This window comes from Hetaerina americana, unplaced genomic scaffold (assembly GCF_022747635.1).
Source record: "Hetaerina americana unplaced genomic scaffold, ioHetAmer1.1.p SCAF_2, whole genome shotgun sequence".
Classification (NCBI taxonomy): domain Eukaryota; kingdom Metazoa; phylum Arthropoda; class Insecta; order Odonata; family Calopterygidae; genus Hetaerina; species Hetaerina americana.
The window spans coordinates 73,925,052-73,948,204 of NW_027286763.1; the positions used below are offsets into that span (position 1 = coordinate 73,925,052).

General features: G+C 35.2%; 1 protein-coding gene across 1 annotated transcript; it reads left to right on the forward strand.

Moving 5' to 3' along the window:
- The first annotated feature begins 340 nt into the window (after nt 1-340).
- barr (non-SMC condensin I complex subunit H) lies at nt 341-15,618 on the forward strand. Its single transcript, XM_071585128.1, has 9 exons — nt 341-532; nt 1,065-1,335; nt 3,059-3,277; nt 4,620-4,829; nt 6,659-6,857; nt 9,750-9,873; nt 12,062-12,193; nt 15,071-15,175; nt 15,285-15,618. The coding sequence occupies exons 1-9, from the start codon at nt 419-421 to the stop codon at nt 15,516-15,518; spliced, it is 1,608 nt and encodes a 535-aa protein (XP_071441229.1). The 5' UTR covers nt 341-418; the 3' UTR covers nt 15,519-15,618.
- The last annotated feature ends 7,535 nt before the right edge of the window (nt 15,619-23,153 follow it).

The following is a 23,153-nucleotide window of genomic DNA, read 5'->3' on the forward strand; positions in this document are numbered from 1 at the left end:
TCCATCAAATACATTATCATCTTTCAGTACATTCGTAGCCATCAGGGTCACTAGGAAAACCAAGTAACATAATTAAGTATGCCCATGGCTCAGTTTTCTTACGATTTGGAAAAAAATTTGGTGCCAAGTTTACCTGGCCATTCCTCTCTCATTCCTCGAAAAACTTAGCAGTACTTAACCCTTATTCTCAGATCAAAGTAAGCAAAATTTTTCTAATAGAGAGCTGGCCCCTCCTCAGTCTCATAGATTTTGTGTAATTATGTGTGGATGTGAATGTGTCAATCAGAAATGATCATGTTTTTCTTTTATTATTGCCTTTTTACTATCATTTACATTTTAGGTAGCCAGTTGTACATTGGATGCAAGTACAAAAATTTATGCCTACAGAGTTGACAGTATACACACTGATGCTGTAAAAATGGCTGGAGGATTGTTGAGGACTGACCATGCCAAAAAGAAAGGAGATAATAATGCCAGTGATGGAGAGGAGGATAAGGAGAATGTTGAAGGACGTGTAAAAAAGAAAAGAGCGGTGAGTTACTTCTTGAGTGAATGTAGAGGTGGTGTAGTAGTTGGTTTGTTGACTTCCTACCCTGATTAACTCTATTTAAACCCCAGTGTTGGCAGAATAGTAATGGTATCTTGAACCCTACTTGAGTGTTGGAGACTACTTCAAGTGGAATGTGTCCTCCATCAGATGGAATGTTCTACTGTGGACCCCTTGGCACCATTTCATCAAGAGTATGCTAATGCCAGCACCGAGTTTCTCTCCACTCTTTCCCCATTCCCTGTCTCTACCAAATTACCCACCTATTCCTAATGGTATAAATGACCTCGGCTGTTGATTTCCTCCCCTAATAACTTCTACTAATTGAGTGAATTTTTGCTGAAGAAGAAAAAAATCATCTCTTACTACTTGTGGGAGCAAGTTAAACTTAAAACAAATTAGTTTTGCTCTAGAAGAATGCATGGGAAATGCTTTGGGATTAGAACAAATTTACATGAATTTGTGAAATTCACACATTGGGGTATAAGGTGTATAATTTAATAATTATTTATTCCAGGCTAAACGCTGTAGTACAGTTGAAACAAATTTAAAGAAGCTAAACGTGAAAGAAGTTGAAGTAGAGGGTCGGATTGATCCTTTCTTTAAGCGAATGACTACCAGATTTGATGAAGGCCAGTCTGGAGGTTGCCACTTCCTTGCAAATCTGCGCATTTTAGATAATTCCCAGGAGATTGTTTTATCCTCAGAAACTCCGTGGTGGCGTAACCGTGCCCCTAGTGAAAATAGAATGCCAGAGACTGTTCCAGTTCCTATTCCAGCTTTTGAAGGTGACTAATTTTGAATATTATCACTTGCTTGCAATTTTTTTAGCCTCAGGTTTTATTGATTTAAGTTAACAAATACTTATTAGCCTGAATTTGCCATAGAATTTTTAAAGTTTTGTACTGCTCTTTAAACAAATAAACTAGCATAAATCCACATATATGTACTTGAAGTTTGCAGGTGTCATTTCTGTCTTATGAGGGTAGTTAGAAAGGTTCTCGGAATCACCACTAAATGTCTGTAGTAGTGCAATGAGTTTCCCATGCAGTAATAGGTAATCCTTTTTGAGTAAACACGTAACGCACCAGTGCTCTGGGAAGAGATCTGTGGTGCAAATGAATCTTTGTTCTTGTTCCTGTGTAGTAATTTGTGAAGATGGAAAAAATTGAAATTCGAGCATTGATAAATACTTAATAAAGAAAGTTATGTAAGACAATGAAATTCGTGTCAACTTTCAGAACACTCTGTGGGACTATGCTCTTTCATATTTAACTTTTGCCAAGAGGACAAACGAGTTTAAGTTTAGCCGGGACAGCTTAGATGATGATCCCCATAGTGGTCAGCCAAAATGTGCCTTACTCCAGAAATCATTATTGCAAAAGTGCATAAAATGGTCATGGAAGATCACCGACTGAAAGTGCGAGAATTCGCTGTAGCTGTATGGATATCATTTGTGTTGGCACATCATATGTTACCAGTGGAATTGGATACTAGAAAATTATCTGTTAGAATAGTGCCACGACTCGACGCAGGATCACAAATGCATCAGAATGGAAATTTCCAAGAAAATGTTTGACCCATTTTAAGAGCAACCGACAAGATTTTCCTGCACTGGTTTGTGACCACGGATGAAACTTGGGTCCACTACTATACACCAGAGACAAAACATCAGTCAAAGTAATGGAAAAATGTTGATTCACTGCCACCAAAGAAAGCAAAAACAATGCAATCCGCCAGAAAGATGATGGCTTCAGTTTTCTGGGATGCAAAAGGGATTCTGCTGATAGATTGTCTTCCCACTAGACATTACTATGCTAACCTCCTGGCCAAACTACAGCAAAGGATACACATAAAAATGCCAGTTTTGGCAAGGAAGAATCATCTTTCATCAGGACATTGTATGTCCATGCACAAGTGACATTGCTATGGCAAAAATACATGAACTAAGGTACGAGTTGTTGCCACACCAGCCTTATTCACCTGATTTGGCTCCATCAGATTTCCCTCTCTTCCCCAAGCTTAAAATTTCCCTTGGTGAATGGAGATTCTCTTCAAACAAAGAACTAGCAGCCAAAGTAGATGGTTATTTTGCAGGCCTGAAATAATCTAATTTTCAAGATGGGATCAGAACATTGGAACATTTCTGGACCAAGTGCATTAGTGTACAGGAAGATAACATTGAGAAATAGAAAAATTTCACAAAGTACGTCATTTAATTCTATTCCATTCTGAGAACTTTTCAAATTACCCTCGTATCAGCATGTACTTCTGTGTCTGTATGCATATTTTACACCATTTTCAATGAAATGGAGGTAGTTACTCTTTGAATTCTGATTTTTAAATAAATTTGACTTGTTTAACTGTAGTATCCCGAGATCAGTGATAAATTGTAAGTGCTCACATGGCCTTAAATAAGATGCGATGTTTAAAATAGTAACTTGAAATTGTTGGATATAATTTTTTCATGCTACTTAAACCCTTTGTCACAATATGATTGATTTTTCACAGCTATTAATTCCAATGAAATATGTCCATCCTTCTCCACCTTCACTTTTGGTGGATGGACTCCTGAAAGTGATGACAGCATTGTGTGCAGTGATTATGCTGCACGGTTGGGTACAGATGCAGTTTTAGGAAGAGATGCAGATCATGCATTTGATATGAACGCAATACCAGATCCTGTGGAAGAAAACTTAACTCACGATGATGATTTAGGCATGGACAATTGTAAGTGTTAAGAATCCTCGAATTGGGATTTTTCCATTACACTTTTTGAACTGAATAAAATGTAACATTGCACATTCCCTTTTTATAATATTATAACCTCATTATCTAGTGGTAATGCCTTGCCATTGCAACCATTTCCCTTAATCCATTACCGATCATTTCAAACTTCTTACGATTCACTATCTATTTTACTGAACACACTCTGGGAATGGGATGTCCTAGTTTGTTTTTTAGGTTTTTCCCTAAGTGTATTCCTTCAAAACCAATTTGAGCAATTTAGTATGCCTCATCATGTCAGCTTTTTTGACCTATTCTGATAATTTTATATTTACCATAAAATAGAATTTAAACCTATACTTTACTATAATCATTGCTTTATTAAGAGATGGAATTTGTGTGTATGGTTGTGTATGTATTAATAATAGAACTCCAACTAACACAATCAACTGCTGAGCAAGTAGCTCAAGTACTGAGAATATAATTTAATTTTTTGGGTCTCCATTGGCTGCATATTTTAAATTTGGGCTTATGACACTGATTCCCTCTCTGCTAGAGCAATTTATTGTAATGTGGTATGCCAGGTTGTGTCTCATTAGGTGAGGCCAAGAAGTGTGGGCATATTCAGTCAAGTGTCCATCCAAAACTTACCTTAATTCTTCCTACTTTGACTCATTTGTCTCCACAATTTCTATATCACTTAATGAGATACTGACAGTACCCTTTCCAGAAAATATTTGTCCTTCAGTATTTATCTAATCAACGAATCACCAACTGTCTCCATTTTGAGACCCTTATTCTCTACATGGCCCATCCACTATTCACTCTATCCATACCCATTTCATTACATTGTTCCCACAACATCCTTACTATACCAAATTACCCACCAATCCGGTAGCGAATGATCTCTGGTTTTGGTCTCCTCATATAAAAACTACTACTATTACCACTGAATTGGTGGTAATGAAAACTCTCAATGTTCACCTTCAAGTTCTAAAAGATCCTGAACATGGTTACCTGCTTTCCCTTCTAACTTGCCACATTCTGCCCTCAGTTTCTTTCCGCATAGCACTCCCTACCAATCTCAAGATGCCACTAAATGCTTAAATGTCATAACCAGAATGTTTAAGTAAAAATGGTACATCTTTTTCCAATCCTACTTGTATGTTCCTCTGCTTAACCCTAATATTTATCTTTCCTATCTTATAATTGGCCTGCCAATCTTCAGCAACAACAACAAGCTAACCATTCCTTTTCTCTTCCAAATTATTCAGGATGTTTGCAGTAACTGAGGTTTCCTAATTCATCTTTTAACTATAATAATCTGTCTCCTATTCTACTCTAGTCATGGATGTGGATAATGACATGGATGAGAATACAGTGGGCACTGTGGAAGTGATGGGTTGCAACCAGAAGCGAGGAAAATCATCTTGGCAGTTTGCTGAAATCAGGAATGCATTATCAATTGATCCCCAGGAATACTCGTATTTTCAAAAAGGGGTCATTTTAGGTTGGGCAGGGCCTAAACATTGGAAGTTGAAGCCTCTTTTAAAAAGTACGTACATTTTTTAATTATTCATATTTTAGTTCCAGTACAAATTAGTAAATATTCAAGGTGGCCACTGACCTGGAAAAGTGAGTGAAAGTTTCGGGAAGTTTTAGAAATTACAGAAAAAGATGCCACTTGCTCATGGAGAAGTAAACATTTTAGATTATTCTTTTGTGGCAAGGGTGTACTTGTAATTTGGTTACTCATTCAACATCATCAATGACTGATGCATTTTAAAGACTTCACTATGTAAGCACAAGAGACAAGCCATGTTCCTATACTTTGTGATTTTGACTAACAAACAGCAACAGAGACTTCCATTTAGCGTATAGCCTGGTAGGTAGAGTATAACAAAGAGACAGGAGTTGGGAACCATCATTGCTGGCAGATGTTACATGGTGAAATGATGGTTGTCACACAACTTCTAGTCAAAGGCAGGTACAACTCTCATTGTGACCAGAAATTAAGGATGTCAACTTAGTTCTAAAAAAAATTGATTATTGGTACTCAGTTGTGATCACAAGGCCCATAATCAATTGGAGCCTTACATTCCATTCAAAGATTACCGTCGACTGATTAACCTACCTATGGGTCCTATGTAGAATTTCTAACCTCAGACATGTATATTGAAAAATATTTCACTTATTAATGAAATCTAAAAGCTTGGTATGTATCAAATTCACTCATCAAGTTGGGGGCCAGTTCCTTTCCCTGTGCCACCTGTGGTATCCCGGGAAGAACTGGTGCCTGAAAAGTCACAAAGCTTGGGTGAAGCTGAGGGTGCCCAGAGGCATCCCCAGGAATAGGACCCGGGCTCGACTGAGCTAGCCAGTGCTCTACTGGCTGAACTACATTGTCCCTGATATTTACTGAGTAATATGCAAAAAGACTTCTAAATATTCACACAGTATGCGTATTATGTGTTGTATGTAACTTTTACACTACATATAAAGCATTTTTGAGTTTTTGGCAATCTTTAGTGGGTGATATCTCTTTGCTGATGCATGAATAAATGTTCAGTATCACTTCAAAGTCACAATAAAATGTTTTCAGTCATAGTTGTATGATCTGGTTCTGATCTTTAAGTCAATATCAATCAACATTAAACAACTCTTGCCCATATGATTTTATCCATGCCTAACTTTCTATTATCTTGAACTTAAAAAAAAATCAGTATTTGGTCAATTTTCAAAGTACAGAACAAGCTCTCAAACAAATAAATATTGGTGAGTAATTTTCAAATCACAACTGACAGCAAAGAACTATTTGTGCCCACTTCCTTTTTGTTAAGTGCCTGAGAAGCTAATTGCACTGTCTGCATTGGGATGTCAGACAAATAAGCTCCTACCGAATATGCTATGATTGCACTGAATGTAGATCCAACTCTCCTAGATAGATTAATCCAAGCTCTGTAAAGCAAATGTGTTAATTTATGGAGACAGAGTTATAGTGGATTGCAATAAAATATATTCCTGTTGTCGATAATCCATTTTATGAAGGCTCATACCTCGGCCAAAGTATCTTAGAAATGTGTATCAATATTCGTTGAAAATATGGAAAAATAGGCTAGAAATTTGCTACAATTATGTGGAAAGATCAACATTTTTACAGACTCTGTGGTCACTCTGACATTCAACTGGTTAGCAATATTTTTTAAAAGTATGCATTTCTTATGATTTCTTTAGTCCTTAAAGATTAGGTAATGAGGTATGGAAGTCTTACAATTTTAGATGCAGCATAAAACTAATGGAAATATGTATCTTCATTTTCCAAATAATGTCTTCATCTTTTGAACTTTTAAGTATAAATTGTTTCAACTAATTTTATTTGTTTAGGGGATGAGGCACAGAAAAGAGCTGGTAGAAGGAAACCTCAAGAAACTGTAACACTTAGATATGAAGCTTTGGCCAAGGGAGAGGACTACAAAGCTGCTGATAAGAGAGTTTGCTTAACTGATGTGACAGTTGAGAAGTGGAGTGACCTAAGAACAACACTACCAGAAGATCTGCACCTAAATGTTTCTTCCCTTCTGAGGTAATAATTTTATCTCTTGGTATTTTTAGAATTAAAAACTCAAAAAGTTACCTTACAGGAATCCCTATGGATTGGTGTAAGAATTTATTAAATTGGAAATAATTAACTTACCTCAAGAGCAAAGTTCTTGATAGTATTATTGTACGAGTGAAGCCATGCACTTCCTAGATAATTATAGTTTTTCTAACTAACGCTCAACATGGGTTACAAAAGAGCAGATTTTGTGAAATGCAAATTGGGTGATTGGTTCACCGCCTCCTTAAATCAGGAGAATCGAGAAGGCAAGTACGAGGGTAATTTGAACAGTTCTCGCAATGGAATAAAAATAAATGACTGACTTCCGTGAAACTTTTTAATTTCCCAATGTAATCTCCGTGTACCACTAATGCACTTGGTACAGTGATGTTCCAATGTTCTGATCCCATCTCGGAAATAAGATTCCTTCAGGCCTGCAAAATAGCTGTCTACTTCAGCTGTTAATTCTTTGTTTAAAGATATCTTCATCCACCTAGAAAAATTTTGAGCTTGAGGAAAAGATGGAAATCTGATTGGGCCAAATCAAGCGAATAAGGCGGGTGTGGCAACAATTCGTATCTTAGTTCATGTATTTTTGCCATGGCAATGACACTTGTGAATGGACGTAAATTGTGTTGATGAAAGGCAGCCCTTCCTTATCAAAACTGGCATTTTTTCGTGTATCCTTTGCTCTAGTTTGGCCAGGAGGTTAGCATAGTATTGTCCAGTGGGAAGATAATCTATCAGCAGAATCCCTTTTGCATTCCAGAAAACTGAAGCCATCAACTTTCTGGCGGATTTAACTATCTTTGCTTTCTTTGGTGGCAGTGAATCAACATTTTTCCATTGCTTTGACTGATGTTTTGTCTCTGGTATATAGTAGTGGACCCAAGTTTCATCTGTGGTCACAAACCAGTGCAGGAAAATCTTGTTGGTTGCTCTTAAAATGGGTCAAACATTTTTTTGGAAATTTCCATTCTAAAGCGTTAGTGATCCTGTGTCGAGTCGTGGCACTATTCCGACAGATAATTTTCTCAAAACTAAATCCACCGGTATTATATGATGTGCCCACGCAGATGATATCCATACAGCTTCGGCGAATTCTCGCACTTTCAGTCGGTGATCTTCCATGTCCATTTTATGCACTTTTGAAATAATAATTTCTGTAGTAAGGCACATTTTGGCTGACCACTATGGGGATCATCATCTAAGCTGTCGCCACCTAACTTAAACTTGTTTGTCCTCTTGGCAAAATTTGAATATGAAGGAGCAGTCCCGCAGAGTGTTCTGAATGTTGGCATGAATTTCCTTTGCTTTCATACCTTCCTATATGGGAGCACTTCTCAAGGAAGCATAATCTTTTTCTTCCTTTTTCTCACTCTTATAAATTAAATTAATTCTAGAGTCGCCAGCCAAGTCAGATTATTAACCTATGGAGATACTAGCTGAAATTTGGGCTGTGGAACTCATTTTTAACAATATTAATTCTTGGTGTCAGGAGTGGGGTCTCAAATTAAGTGTCAAAAAGCGTGCAGTAATGAATTTCTTGGAAAAGAATTCTTGTATCATATTCTACATGAACTTAAATGCCTAAACATTTGGTTCTCAGGATATTTTAATTTAATATTCTAACTATTTTATGGTAATCGGTACTCTGGTCCCTATGGTTGTAATATTTTTACTGGAAGGAAATGCTTAATTTGGTCTTTGACTATCTTGTTGTCAAGAGATGACTTTCTGATTGCCGCAAGTGGTTTTCAGGCTTTCTCTTCATAGCTTTGGAATGATACCATTTTAATTTGATGAAAATGGTACTGTTCTCACCACTGTTGGCATACGTATTGAGGTGTACCATTTTTGTGAAACAGCATAAATATTTTCAGTCATTGTGATGTTCTCCAAAGAAAAAATCTTTTCTAATTAATTGTTATAGCAATAAATTTTATGATGAAGATATTATATTGATGAAGACCATTAAACGTAATTATTCCCAGCCTGTTTTGAAACTGGCCAGGAATAAATCTCTATCAAGTGGAAAATTCTAATAGTCTTCGTTCCTGTTATTATGGAACGGTTCCACCTCATCACACCTGAATCTGTAATTTCTGTTGGGATTGTATAGTTGCTTGGTATATTATATGAACTTATGTGTAATTCCAGGATGCAACAAGATATTATGGTGTATGCCAGGTCATTACCTTCCAACTGTTCCTTGTCATTTCTGGCACATGTAATCAGTAATTATTAACCCATGACCAACATTTGCTTAGACAAACTTGTGTACAGGAGTGGAAATTCCTGGAAAACCTCTTGATTAGTGGATAGCAGACTTCCCGTTAAGGGTGTAGACTGTTGAATGAAGTGACTTAAGAAGTCCCTGGTGCCTACTACATTTTGTGACTGCAACAGTATAAATGATCACTGATGGCAATGGTTAATGTCCAAAAATAAAATAGTGCTTAATGCCAGTAATCACTAATGATGTGCATTGATGTCTGGTGGGCATAAATCCCTCCCTCAAACCACACACTGTTTTGGGGGCTTGCTGAGCACACTAGATGTAGAACAATGGAAATGAGTAATGGTTGAAGAGAAATGTTAAAAGGGTTAAAGAAGCGATCCATTCTGTGGATATTGTCACATCCATAAGCTGCACCCAAGCTTTTTACACAGATCATCAATGTGGTTTCAGCATAATGAATTGGTAAAAATTTAGAGTTGTGGATATCCAAACTGATTACATCTTGCAATTCTGGGGGTATAGCTAAATGCTGACTCTTCAGTCGACCATTTAGTAGCCTTCATAGCATTATTCCCTAATTTGGAGTTGCTTGCCTAATATTTGTCAGCGGAACTTATTTAGGTTCTGATTTGCAGGTTGTTTCTGAAGCCATCAATGGCTTTTCAGCAAAAGGACAACAGTGCCATTGAAGTGGAAGGAGTAGATCCATTTGACTTTGATAATGAGAATGATCGGGACAATTACTGCCCAAATCTTGAGGTAAGGTATTTTTAAATTTGATAAATACATGGTTGAGATGATTTTTTATGCTCTTTTGACGTCAGCATCTGAAAAATCCACTTAATTGTTTTCCATCGTATGATCAGTTGATATTTTATAGTCAACTGGAGATTTATTGGATGCTTTTCTTAATCTGAAAAAGTTTCTTACTGATTTAATTTGAATCTGTTAGTCAATGTATAATTTTAGAGAAAAGTCATCTTTATATGTATGAATAATGAAGAAGCGTAAGAGTAGAAAAGGATATATAGAACACTCTACAGATGAACCAGGTGGACAGGGTGCACCTTGAGATGACAAATTTATTTGGAGCATTATGGAAAAAAGTCTTAAAAGTGAGGCCTAAAGAAAAATACATGGGTCAAAAAGATGGATTTAGGATGAAAGACCTACAATCAGTTGTAAGAAAGTTAGAATTAGATTGGAAAGTATGGAGACCTGCAGGACATCAGTCTTTTGTTTGAAAATTCAGTGAATTGATGCTAGTACATATTTGTGTATTGTGATTATAAAAAATATTGAGATATTAATCAAGCTCGTTGTATTTCCTCGTAGATTTTGTGTGGATATTCTCCATAACTTCTCTGCCAATGTTTTATATTTATGTGCTTCCTCTGTGGTTCTTCCTTTGGATATCCAAAGGAGTAAGTTTGGAAATTGGAGTAGAACCAAATTTATCCAAATTTGGTTTTACTCCGATTCTTACTTCTCTTTCCTGTAATGCATTGCTGGTGAGCTTTCTTGTACAGTTGCAACATTCATCCAATACTTAAAGTTTGTTCTTTCCTTCAGCTACTGACTCTTTTCATTCAGCATTTGTTTATTTTGAAATTCAACTTTAACATCCTTTCTCCAAATAGATTTATTCTTGCAACATTAACATTTATCCTTTTTTAAACCCACTCAGAGTTGAGTATTCGGGAATATTAAATATCTAATTGTATTTTTAAAATTATTTTGATGGCCTAGTGCATTCATTCAAACCCAGTTTTGATGCATTCATTAGGTCAAATACTTCTGATATGTATAAAAACTTTGGGTATTAGCCCCATGGATTTTTCTTCTTTCTTTACAAGTATTGCTGTTTCTACTTATATAACATGCTATTATTTTACTCATGGTAGTTTAACTCCTTTGATTATTTGCATTCAAAGGACTGATAACATGCAGCCATTTATCAGGACTCTAACACTTGGTTTAGTTAAATTTCCTTCCCAATCACATGTTAATCTTAATTTTTGAGGCTTGAAATTTTTTATCAAAAATTATTTCAATTGAATAATTTGGCTGGAATATTATCATACTTCTATAGCTGAAAATATAAATTTAGTTTCATTATGTCCTTGGGCAGGCACTATATGTGTACCATGTGTTCTCTCCAACTGGGATTGTCAGCCATGCTATTAAGCAAGAATATTGCCAATTTATATATTTCATTTCCAAACCAGTATTTACTATTCATGTATTATCTAAAGACTTCAGCTTCAGTGCCTATCATTTTCTGCTCATTCTGTCTCGCTTGTTCATTAGTAGAAGGGTGGGTTAAGTAAAAAATGATGATGGGCTGTGGATGGAAGTCAGGCAAATGCTTCTGAAGAAAACTTCTAGGCTATTTGGATTGAATTGGAGCTAATTTAGAACCCTGTATGGCTGAATGATTTATTGCTTCATTATGCTTATAATTGTGAAAGCTATACCTTTTTCCATTACAGATATCTCAGTTTCAGTTAAAGGCATACTCGCAGCCATTGACTTATTGAGTTTTATGTACATGTATTTAGAATTAATTTAACAAGTGGTATGCATAAAATAGGTAGAGATATTATTTTAATAGGTGCTGGCACTTCTGGTTGTTTCCTACATAAGGAATTATTCATGCATATGTTGCTCAAAGAAAACAGGTGATTTTGATTGAAATCTGATACAAATATATAATTAAAGACAAAAATTTTGGATACCAGGTATTTTTCTGTCTGGTGCAAAAGTAATTAATTAGGTCTTATGCAATTTACATAAACCAACATGTGGTTAATGTTTGACCAGGTATGCCCTGACATTGGAGTAGATTATTGTTCATGTGGATGTACTGCTTTTTCAAACTTGCTGTTTCAGCCTCAATCAAATGCTTTATGCCTAATATATCATCGAATTTTATTTATTTTGTTAGAACAATGATGCCAACAGTGATTATGATGATGACGACAGAGATGTCAGCGGACTTCCTGCGATTGAGGAGGATCCAAACAAGGAGTTCAGCCAAGCGGAATCAGGATATGATTTAGTAGCAGCTCCTAATATGGTAAATTATAATTCCTATCTTTAAAAAATCATTTTTAATAGTCTTACCTCTAAACTTACTTATGAATAGTGGAAAAAAACTTGTACATTGCCTCATATATTCTTCGTGTTAGTGGCAATGTTATTTGAACCCTTATCTTTATTTTTTATTCATTGGAAGTTGCCATGTTTCTAAAGAAATGTCCTTCAAGAAGTAGAATGATCAAACATACAGATTGCTCTGCTGATATAGCAAGCACATACAAGTACATGCAAGTTGTGTTGTTAATCAAAGTAAATATGTAATTCATTTCAATTCTATTTGTTCAATCTATTTAAATATTTATAGATAAGTAAATTTAAAATACAAAGTCTGTCCAGAACGTACCCAAACATGCAATATTTTGAGAAAAATAGCATACCTAGAACAAAGAGACCTTAATCCCCTTTGAAGTGCTCCCCTTGGGACCTCACACACTTATCCCAGCATCTCGTCCACTTTTCAAGACAAATGGCCAAGTCCTGTTTTGGAATGGTCATCAGCTGCCACGTTGCATTCTCTTTTGTCTCATCAACGTCAAGAATTTTGTGCTGCAGTTGCAGGAGACTTGCTCCAAGCCACAATTAATGACCCAGGTTTTCTAAAAAAGGTCATTACTGGAGATGAGTCATGGTTCTATGGCTATGACTCTGAAACAAAAACCTACTCTTCCCAACTATCGGTTGATGAGATAAGGGAGAATGTGATGATGCAACTGATGACCATTCCGAAAAAGAACTGACTGCCGATTGTTTTGAAAAGTGAAAGAGACACTCGGGAAAGTGCGTGAGGTCCTAAGAGAAGTTAGGATCAAAGGAGACTAACGTTTCATTGTTCTAGGTTGGCCATTTTTCTCAAAATATTGCATGACTGAGTCTTTTCCAGACAGACCTCATGCTGAAGGTCATGGTATAATCACATCCTTCTGAATCATAGCTCATGTTTCCAAATAATCATGTCAAATTATTTTGCTCACTAGACCTTAAATTCTCGTACTGTGGTTATATTATTGGACTTAACTGGCTACTCAGTGAAATATCATCCATTGTGTTCACATTTTTGCCATGGACAATGATTACCGAAGTGAAAGGGTATATGATACTAGCATGACAGTGCTGGATAACTTTGAACTTGTGAAGCTTGTGGAACTGAAAGTTTAGCTTCTTGGATGAACAGCAGTTGAGAGGGAATCGGAATGGTGTGGTGGCTAACATACAGGCTTTACACCGTGAGGGCCCAGGTTCAAATCCTGCGGGCAGCAGATTTTTTTCAGTGGTCTGATCCCTACTTAAATTGCTTTGTGGAGAGCACTTAGAGTGAGTGCAATGTCCATCTGATATGGCGTTAAGCTGCGGACCCCTTGGCGCCTCTTGGCAAGAGTAGGCTAATGCCGACACCGGGTTTCTCTCCACCCCAATGGTGCCAATGCCCTTAGCTGTACGTCGCCTCACTTAAAACTACTACTAGCAGTTGAGAATCATGCAGTAAAAGCAGACTTGTTTCCCTGTCATTAATGCACATTCAGCAGAGCCAAAATCTGTGACCAGAAATGATTCCTACCTCACTAAAAAATCCCATCTCTCATGACTTTTCTTTTTCAAGAGTACTCACTTCAAACCCTAATTTAATTCATAAAAGACCTATACCCATTTAAGTTTTAGCTAATATTACTGCTAAATTTTAACTTCAGGGCATCATTCATGAGATTGTTTATTTATCTATTCTAATGTTCATGGCGACATGATGTGCATGAAAATTTGTGTCATCTGTTTATTATTCATAATTTCATAAATTTTTTGATACATTTCTGATCCATTCCGTTGTGATCATTGAACGCGTATTCTTTTGAATTGAAATGTATGTTCTAGGCATTCATAATCCCTAATCTTTGTGTAAATGTTTGTTACCTTTTGCAGCACTCTTCTGTGCATATTATAAGTGCAAAAATGTATGCAATTTCAATTTTTTCCTGGTGTAGGAATTTAACATGCAGGAAAATCTGTTTGTGTGCAATTAGTTGGGTAATTTCAATCAATAATGTTTTTAAACATTATTCAGTTTGAAAGAATCTTGACTAATTCAGTACAAAATCAATGCCTAATGGCAAAGCTGAACACACATAACTATAATGTAATAATATGTAATTGGTTTTCATGATAATTGAGAACTTTGGATTTTTTTGGAGTAGCCAAGTAAATATTTATGTTATAAAAAATCTTAGGATAAGTAGTAACATTATTAAAATCATCAAAATTTGAAAATTCCAGCTTCCTTGCTTTTGTTCACTGGAAGTTAGCCATTCCTTTTTCAATAATTGAAAAGCATATTTCTTGAAGATGATGTGTTCGGTATCCAGAACCATTTAATGCTCAAAATATTTGTCCCAGATTTGTGTCAACAGGATGTAAAACAGGATTTGTTGTCAATACCAAATATGCAATGAAATAATCTTATTTTGATATGTAGTTCAGCACAGAAGATAAAATCATTGCAGAATAAGATCCCAGTAAGCTTAGTGTACTGGTGCATGTAGAACTAGGAGTAAATACTGAGCAAGTAATGAATTGATGTTGTGAATGTTAGTCAATATTGAAGGGATTGAGTAAAAACTTGTAAATTTCATGAAAAATTTAATGTGGTAAGACAGATTTCACTCCATGAGTAGCATGTTCAGTTACCTGAAACTGTCACCTACGCGATGATGGTTGTTCCGTATTAAATTAGTGGTGAAATCTACAAAGGTTTTTATTTTACCCTCCAAATGGGATTTCTAATGGTTGAGCCTGAAATCTTTTGAATCGTTCACTATAAAAGTGAATTTCACTGTTCATGGCTTATTAAAGATTTTTTTCTTGGTAGATTCCCAATGTGTATATTCCATATGCCAAGAGGGCCAAGAAAATGGATATGAAGAGGCTTCAAAGGACAATTTTTAAGATAATGACGCATGAAGAGAAAAAAGAGGTAATTTGAAGCCATGAGATTTGTTGCTATTTCCTGTAATGATAAACAGTTTTCTCATATATCTGTAAATTATTGTGTATATCTGTCAAATATCTCTTTAATGTTGCAGAAGGTGGAAGGATCAACCCCAGAGGAACCTGCTGAGCTCTCAGAGACATTCAATTTTAGTTCAGTGTTTAAGAAAATTCCAAAGGAACTACCTTCAAAGGAAGCTCAAAATCTTAGTTTTGCTCTAGCTTTTGTGGCACTCCTCCATGTAACTAATGACAGGACTCTAAAGTTGATAGGGACATCAGATCTTTCAGAGCTTATCGTCTCCCAAGATAAAAAATTATGCTCATAGCTCTTGTACATTAAATTGTAAGTTTTTAGTAAAAAAAATGCACAATATTTTTGTCTAATTTTTATCTCTCTTGAATTGTATGTTACAATACTTTTATCAATCTTGTATGTATATGTTACAAAGTATTTCAAATACACTGTATACCATCAAGTGGAACTTGATCTGTTGTGCTCCAGTCATTTGTGGATGCCATTGTGAATCCTGCATTGGGGTTCTCTCAGCAATGCTCAAAAAAGGTAAGCTGAAATAGGAATAGCTTTTGCAACCTTCATGTCTGTGCTTCAGTGGCCTGCTCATCAGTTCATAATTGGATCTTTTAGTACTAAAATTATGACCCCATTACACTTGATGATGACCTTGTGCCCACATACATCCGTCTAAGTGGAGTAGAAGGCAATCAATTTTTTAATACCTTTGCTGAACCATGATTCATTAAGGTAATTGCATCATTCACCATTAATAACTTTTCCACTGGGCTTGTTTATTTTCTGAAAGAAAGGGTGCTTAAAGAATTAAAAAAGTCGGGTATTCTTGGTTTGGTCCTTGCTTTAGCATTTGTTTTGTCTTTGAATAAGTCAGATGTCTGGCTTTGGAGTAATGATTTTGATGCTATCTCCATATGCCTGCTTGGAAACCAATTGCCAGTGAGTCTGTCATTTTCAGTTAGTATTTCTTTTGGTGGCTGCATTTTCTTAGTTTTCCATACTTTACTTCTCCACATTTCTCCATATTTCATTCCAAGTTGAAATTGCCTTGCATTCATCTGTTGGAAAAATTTCAATGATAAACCTTTTTCTTTTAAATGCTAATATTTTATTATTGAGGTGAAAATACTAGTAGAGCCAGTAGAAGGTGGAGTAGTATTGTCAGTAATAGTAAGTATTAGAAGAATTTTGGATGGAAGGAAGTATGCGGGGGTGAAGAGGGACTTATTGTAGTTTTGGATGTCAAGTTGTGTTTTGTTGAAATAGGCAAAGAAATGTATTGTTGTTCCATTTTGTAGTCTTGTGTCCATCCAAATCCTGCCTTAAACTTTAGAATACCAATAATAATTGGTATTGTGACATATGGTCAAAATGGAAGTTATTTGAGGTTTGAAATTATGTAGAAAAGTGAACTTCTTATTCTCTTTTCCTCGGTGTTCCTTGACAGTAAGCTATACGTATTTCATCTCCATCATTTTGTCCCTTTCTGATATGCCATCTAAGCAACTAATTCCCCGTACTTAGTCAATATCTTTAAGTACTACCTTTTAACTTGTATTTAGCTCTTTCAATTATGTTGTGCTATTACTATACTAAACATTATTTTATTTGCCTATTATTTTTACAAATTCATGGGTGTTATTCTGATTTCAGGGACAAAATAAATTTAATATGTCAACATAACAATGCAAAACTCTGAATGACGACAATACTGTAGTCCTGGAATAGATATCCTTATAATGTATACTTATTGTTTCATTCCAAAATATCATTAGGACAGTGAATTCCATACCATTAAGAAGACTTGTAAAAAGGCATTCTCGTGTGCGATTTTTTTTTCTATAGATGCCTTGATCCATTTACTAACAATCGCTTCTTGCAGTATCTGTTTATGTTTGTTGACTGCCAACACTAAAGAACAATGTTTCCTGTTCCTATAATTAATATATAACCTCCATATTTTTAATGCCTGAAAAGACAAAGAGAGGGACATTAAGTTTGGTGTGGTAGCTAACATACACTGACCACTTGTGTTGAGATTGTGGGGTCAGTGCTCACCAGTGTTATGATTTTTTATTGCTATTTCAGCCTAGACCTAAATGTCAATGACAAAATGGCCAACTGTAGTGTTCTATCCTTAGGTTAAGTGGTACACCACCTGCTATTGGTAATAGCAAAAAATATTTTATGGAATTTCTATCCACCTCCAATTTTGTAATTTTCCTGTGAGAGCAAATATCATTAATATTTGCCATTAAGCTACTAAAATTTGAGGAAGAAAAGTTGGACAAAGGTAATGTCACTTGCTCATGTACTTATGAATTTGTACATACATTGGTTTTTTAATTATTCAATGGTACACCCAAATATATTCCTTTGATGCTAGCATAGAATCTGTTAGGAAATCCATGGATGTACGTACAATGGTTTTTGAATCCTTTAATAGTACATCCACGTATATTCCTTTGATGCTAAGCATAGAATCTCTAAGGAAACCCTTGGATGTAGATTTTGGAATCTCTTTTCATAGTGTACATCCATGCATCTGTAAACCGCGTCTAGTTGTTTGACGTGTTCATTGCATGCAGGGATGATATCTTGAAATGTTAACAAATGCCTGTTTTTATGCATTTATTCATTTTAAATGTTTTGCCAAATGTAACAATGAAAGAAATCACTCCTAAAGGTGCACTCAAAACAATTCTCTATCCCTTAACAATAAAAACTCATGCTTGAAGAGATGAATGTGTGCAAAAATCCTTAAGTAAATACTGCTTATTTGCATAGTACTCTATTATGGTAGTGTACATATTGGTTAGCATTATATGCTTGTGAAATCTTAACAGTAACTGTTGATTTAAAAAAAAGTACAATTACAAGTGTTGATTTATCCTTTGCTACTTAGCATCCCAACTGCTAGCAACAACTATTGCTACTTAACATCCTAACTGATAGCATGAAATAGCATTTATTTTACTTTGCTATATTTCTTACCTTTTCTTGTTTTCTTTGTCTCCAAATTCGTATTGCTAATGATAGATGTTCTTTCTCTGCCTGTTTGTTGTGGTAAACTCTTCTCCACGTATTAATACATCTGCAAAAATAAGGGTAAATTATTTTTTGTTACTATGATATTGAATGATACTAGTACGTGAAGTTTATAGCTAGCTCAATTTGATTAAGTTAATAAGGGATTAGCTCTTTATAGTAGTGCATTATAAAGAGCAAGTTGCCTAATTAATATATTGATTGTTTTCCACTAGAGATAAATTTATCTTACCTTTGGATTTGCTTTAAATGGACATTCATAGCCTTTTCAGCAAGTTGTTTCTTATTAAGGTCCATCAAATGATAATTGATCCATATTTTAAAGTACCTGCCAACAATCACTCTCTCATAAGATTTGCTAGCTTTGTTCATTATTAGGACTTCTTGCTTATTTTCTTCATAAATTCTCATCCATATTTTAAGGCATTTTGTTTTTAAGCCTGAAAATATGTTAAATTTTGTGCTTGCAATTTTATGTTTGGGAAAAGGCTGAGAGAAGTTTGTCACCACCTCAAATTTTCTGACATAGTTGGACAGAGACATAGACATAGTCCAGAATCCAAAGAGGAAAAAATTAAAATAATCAGCAGCTTTATCCTTTTGTCTTTGAACTTTTTACTCTTTAATGTGTGTTTTTTTCATTCTCACTATTCAATTATGATAGATCAGTGGTGAAGCATTACATTGCTACTCATATAACTTTTGTACCAAGCTATGAAAATGTTTAATTATACCATAAAGCAAATAACAAAATCAGGCCCGTAGACATAAATGTCATAACAGAATGGCCCAGAAGATTTTTCTGACTGGCAATGTGGCAGCTCTAGTTAAAACTTGTCATTCATTCAGTCAACTTTTGTCTACAAATCAGCCAGGAGAAGATCTAGGACTATGAAAGCTAATGCCTTTCAGAGAGGAAATTTTTCTTGAGTATGGGTGGAAATAAGGGAAAGTCTTTCACCATTGAAATGGATGGTTAGGACACTTGGTTACATTGGCAGATTTTTGCTATGTGCAGTTGACATTATGATTGAGAGGTCTGGATAAAAATCTTTCGCATGGCTGCCTGTTTATATGTTACGATAAATGACCTATTAACCTTAGTGTGTGATGTCCAGAATTCTATTGCATTTGTAGGTCACTCAGTAGTTATGAGTATGTTCTTGTGTTGGTGCTATTTGTGCGGAAAAACTTTCTTTTTTTATGGAAATGATATGCCAATTATATGGTTGTGTAATTCCAAATGAAGCCTTTTTTGGATGGTCCTCGTGTTTGATGCTATTTGAAGAAAATGCTAGTCACTAAAATAGGTGACATGATAGTGTAACTGTTCTGCATCATTTTTATTGCTTAAAAATTATCGTGTCATTCTTCTCTCTACCAATAGTGAAGGTTTAAGGTAGCCATAGGCTCAATAGGACTCCGATTAATGCTTAATTACAATGAAGGATACAGGATCAGAGTGTAAGTGGTGAACTGGAGTCAATTTGTAAGTTCATATATATTCAATCACCAACTTCCCCATGTGGGTTTTTATTTTTGGTATGTACATAATTATTGGATGCTTCTTGTGAAAGAAAGTTCTTTTGAAGCACAATATGCTTTCCATAATATCTACTGAATGTCTTGGAAGTAAGAACTGGCCTTCACTGTATTTTTGTTTCAAAAATTCTTATTTAGTCTTTAGAGTTTTAAGAGTAGATATTTGATGGGGAAAGTAGTATAATAAATGAACTTAAAAGAAATATGAATTATAACTTACTACTCATCCTCAACCCTGTCAAATAAGGTATTTGGTGTAAAGATAAAAATAGTTTCTTTTTCTTGCTGGTAGTCACATTCGTCCATTTCCTTAAAGTCCATAATTTTAATTCCATTTCAATATGTATACGAAAGTTGTTGATAAGGGAATTATAATGCTTATTTTCATTTACAATGTTCTTCCAGTCTTTGAAAATATTTTTCATTATCCTTGTTTGTATGTCTCCCCTGAATAGTTCTGCTCTTTCTACTTGAATGTCCATCATATATTTAATAGTTTTCAATCTTTTGAGCACATGTGATTTCAAAGTATGATGGTACATGGTTTTGCTCTTGTTGTTGTAAATATGCTCATCTTTCTTCCATGAAATGTACTATGAAAATTAAAAAAAATATCATTATATATTATAATTATCCACCATATTTGCACTTCAAAAAGGCCATGCCATAAGTAGTGTATTGCCCCTCAATTTTCATGGAGGGAGGTTTGGTGGGTTCACTGTTGATAATACAGTTCAAATGTTGGAGCTTCTAGTGTTTTGATTAATATTTTATATAAAAAATGACTAATTTAAAGAGGAATTCTTGGAATTATCCTCACAGATTCATGAAATAATCACATTTTTGTTCTCTACCTTACCTTGAGTTATTAAATAGGGGAGGAATTTGTCAAATACTGGTCGGGCTAATTTAGGAAGGTATGTTAAAACCCTTGCTTAATGGTTATTTTCTTTTCTGATATTATTTTCTCTATAGAAGAATATCAATACGTACTTATTTAGTTTAACTTGGTAATACTTACTTTTTTCCATTGATCCAGTGCAAAATGTTTTATTTGCATTTCATAGAAATATGTTGCATGTAACATCTGTTTTGAGATTCTTTTGGTTTCATTCACATTATTGAGCCAATGTATCAAATGTTTATGCATAATATGATCTTTGAAGTATGAAAGGGCCTTATTTTTTAAATTAGAGATTCTGTTAGTTTCATACCAGCTTTTCCTCCACAATGTCACAGCCCTCTTTATGGTAAAAAATACGTGAGTCAGAGTGCCCTGAAAGTATAATGATTGCATTCAGTGCAAATCAGAAAGTAGAAACATATGTGCTAAAACTACTCCTACATCAAGATTAATGAGTCTGTACTAAGAAGCTTGGCAAAAACTAATTATGGAAACAAAAACAGATAAACTTTCCCATTTCCCAACTTCATGTGCAACAAATTTGTCTGGTCCAAGAGAAATTTGTACTATCCCATCAAGACGATTAAGAGCCCAAAACTCTTGGTCAAGAATTACAAGTAATTTGTAGGAACCTTGAAACAAATCCTTTCATTTGTAATTCAGGACTAGGAATAAATTTCACCTAGATGTCATTGTCAGTCTTGGTAGTTGTTGGATAACATCCTTTCCTACTACACAATGGGTCTTTGGATTTCTTTCACCTAGGGCTTGGATGTTCATATCTTTCCTTGTTGTTATTTCATGTTAATAAACTTGGCTGTTTTTGGATTATTGTAAAATAAATAAATTAGATCAATAGTTAATTTTTGTATTTTGCTCTACCCTGTAATATAGCCTTATTATGTATAAAATGCAATATTTGAGACTTAAAAATTTATGATTTGCGTGAAAGAGATCTTTTACATTTGAAAATGCATTTATTCTTCTGTGATTTATTTTTTAAGCTATCATTTCCAAGTGTAGTTCTTTCCCTCTGATCACACGTTGTGACTACTTCCGTTTTGGTAAATTGATTGTTAAACTAATTTTTTTCCGTAGTTTTTACATGGGTGGTAAAATTGTCAACTAATAGCAAAGATTCCTAAGACTGCAAGATGTGAGAGTGCATTAATAGGAGAGGAAAAATACACGAATAAATGGGTAACAAGGACCCACCAAAAGGATGGCATGCATGGTACTTAGTGTAAGTAATACACATGATTTTATTGTGATGTGACCATCCATGCCAGCGCAGTAAAACCAGTCAGGAAATGTGGTAGGGGGTCTGCTTTTCCAGCACAGCCTGCCGCCAGTTTGCTCTGAGCAGAAAGACATGCCTCTGCATAAAGTGTGTTTTTCGACTTTGTGACACGGTAGGATGGAGCGCCCAGCCACACATCCTTCATCGTTAACAACTTCCAGGCTTGAAGCACCACCCCTCAGTGGTCCCCAGCCCTCTTACAGTCCTGACTTGGCTCCTCGCAACTTTTTTTTCTTTCCTAGACTGAAAAGAAAGCATTGGGAGACCGTGGAAAACATCCAAAATCATGTTACAACGTTCCTGAGAGACATTCCCATCAAGGAGTTTCAGGATGCCTTCTAAACATGGCAGACGCATCTCCGCTAGTATATTGATGTGGGGGGAGAATATTTTGAAGAATTTTAAGTTTTTGCACAAGTGCAATTGATAAATCTATTTTTCCCAGAGAATGCTCATTACTTTTATAGTGGACCCTGTATGTAGTTTTGCTCCTGTACAGTGTAGGGCAGGGAAGTGTAATTTCCTGGTTTGCCAAAAGTGGGAAAGTATTTAGTCAGTATTTATAACACAAATAAGTCACTATACTTGATGCAAAGGTCATCTTGACAACAAATAACTCTGGTGTCTGATCGCTACTACCATGCAGCAGATTTAGCTTTGGTAAGTGGCTAATTATGGTTCATAAATAGGTTAATTTCAGCTTTCATTTGTCTGTGTGTTTGTCATTTTAGTTGAAATTGAACCGAATTCGATCACCATCATCCTTCACTCTTCTTTTATATAAACCATTGGAATCCTGACTTTCATTGCTGTGGTTTCTATCACCTTTATTGCACTAAAGGGGCCAGAATATGTACTAACGTATGACATCATTGAAAGTTTTGTAAGTTATTCTTTAATATCTTGACAAAAAACCCTAGCTCACCAATGATTCTCACTTTCGAAGAGTGTGGGTGCATGAATGAGTTCCTCAAGGGGTAGAGTGATTGTTTTATCACTAGTGATGACCCATTATTATGGGTAAATGAGTTATTTTAGTGACATAGTTTTTTTCTGTTGAAGCACAAAATCAATGTGTCAAAGGTTTAATGGTGAAATAGATAATAAATTATTTAGCAAAGTACTTGTTTTTCAAG

Bases quoted from the DNA above. Each gene is read 5' to 3' on its own strand.
- barr (XM_071585128.1), top strand. From the start codon at position 419: ATGGCTGGAGGATTGTTGAGGACTGACCATGCCAAAAAGAAAGGAGAT. The intron at 4,830-6,658 runs GTACGTACATTT...TTATTTGTTTAG, and splicing joins GTTGAAGCCTCTTTTAAAAA to GGGATGAGGCACAGAAAAGA. The intron at 12,194-15,070 runs GTAAATTATAAT...TTTTCTTGGTAG, and splicing joins TAGTAGCAGCTCCTAATATG to ATTCCCAATGTGTATATTCC.